Consider the following 1,315-nt stretch of genomic DNA (forward strand, 5'->3'; position numbering starts at 1 on the left):
CAGGGATTATCTCACCATATACACCTCGGGCCGGGGCATTAACCCTTTATTATTAATTATCATTCATGTCGTTGCTAAAACAGCTAGTGGAAAGGGGTTTGGAGAGAAGACCCACATCTTCGACACCCCGGAAGGCACGCGAATCTGGCGGAAGTACGCCAAGCTGCGCACCCAGCTCTTCCCGTACCTGTACAACACCGCACACGAGGCCTACCAGGTCAGGAACAGGTACAGATCTAGTACGGGGAAGAAAAATTAAATCAAGTGAAATCAAGCACCAAGAGACCACGTCTAGCGAAATAATAGACGTAGAACACCAGAAGCTTTTCATTGATGCACTTTAAATGATAATCCGTGTATATCATGGTTGGTAACGTCAGCGTTAGTTTCTGACGATCTATTTGCGATAATTAAGTTCTGATAGTTGTCGAATACTTTGAAAAAAAGGATAGATTTTGAGGAATTGGTGCTTAATTTCGTAAATATCGTCGATACAATCAGGCTTGTGTGGCCCAAGTTCGTGTATAGAATAAACTAACATCACCAACGTGTATGTGCTACCTGTTATTTCCAGACGGGTCTGCCCATCATGCGGCACCACCTGCTGGACTTTCCCAACGACACTCAGGCCATCAGTCACAACTTTCAGGTGAGTCATCGTAGAGTAAAGGTTCTTCGGTCTTTTCCAAGCAGTATGACAAACGTAATATTGACATTATTAGATGGACCACCTACGTGCTCATGAAAAATGAAAGCTGTTCCAAATTTTAGTCTGATGCTACATGCATGCATCATCTGTCTCTATTCAAAGTATATCAAAAACATGCAGACAGATTGGACTCGCTGTTCTCTTACCATCTAAGTCCAGGACACCTACATTATCACGTTCTGTACGCCCTCTTTCTGTTTACATATATCATTACCAACTTTCAAACCACGAAAAAGCAATGATCTTACTGAGCTGTTCTCGGTGTGCTCTCTCCCCAGTACATGTTCGGTCCGTCGTTCCTGGTTGCCCCGGTGATAGAAGACGGCCGGAGGGGCTGGGACGTGTACCTGCCGGAGGGGGAGACATGGATAGATGTCAGCAGTCAACTCAAGGTCAGGATGTCTGTGTTTGTGTGTGTGTGTGTTTGTCTGTGTGTGTGTGTCTGTGTGTGTGTGTGGGGGGGGGGGGGGGTGCCCCCGGGAATCTGTGTTTGTGGGCGTGTCTGTTTGTGTTTCCGGGCGACATTTATAAATTTAGTTTGGATGGATTGTAATGATATTTGATATGCATGTAGGTTTTCAGTTACACAATCATACCCTACACAAT

General features: G+C 45.2%; 1 protein-coding gene across 1 annotated transcript in view; it reads left to right on the forward strand.

Annotated features, from left to right (window-relative positions):
• LOC118421914 (alpha-xylosidase XylQ-like) overlaps positions 1-1,315 on the forward strand; it is a 12,857-nt gene that overhangs the window by 10,935 nt on the left and 607 nt on the right. Inside the window, exons 18-20 of the mRNA XM_035829418.1 lie at positions 84-217; positions 575-649; positions 988-1,101. Coding sequence (XP_035685311.1) covers positions 84-217; positions 575-649; positions 988-1,101 — 323 coding nt within the window. The remainder of the gene's footprint in view (positions 1-83; positions 218-574; positions 650-987; positions 1,102-1,315) is intronic.

Source organism: Branchiostoma floridae, chromosome 8 (assembly GCF_000003815.2).
Source record: "Branchiostoma floridae strain S238N-H82 chromosome 8, Bfl_VNyyK, whole genome shotgun sequence".
Classification (NCBI taxonomy): domain Eukaryota; kingdom Metazoa; phylum Chordata; class Leptocardii; order Amphioxiformes; family Branchiostomatidae; genus Branchiostoma; species Branchiostoma floridae.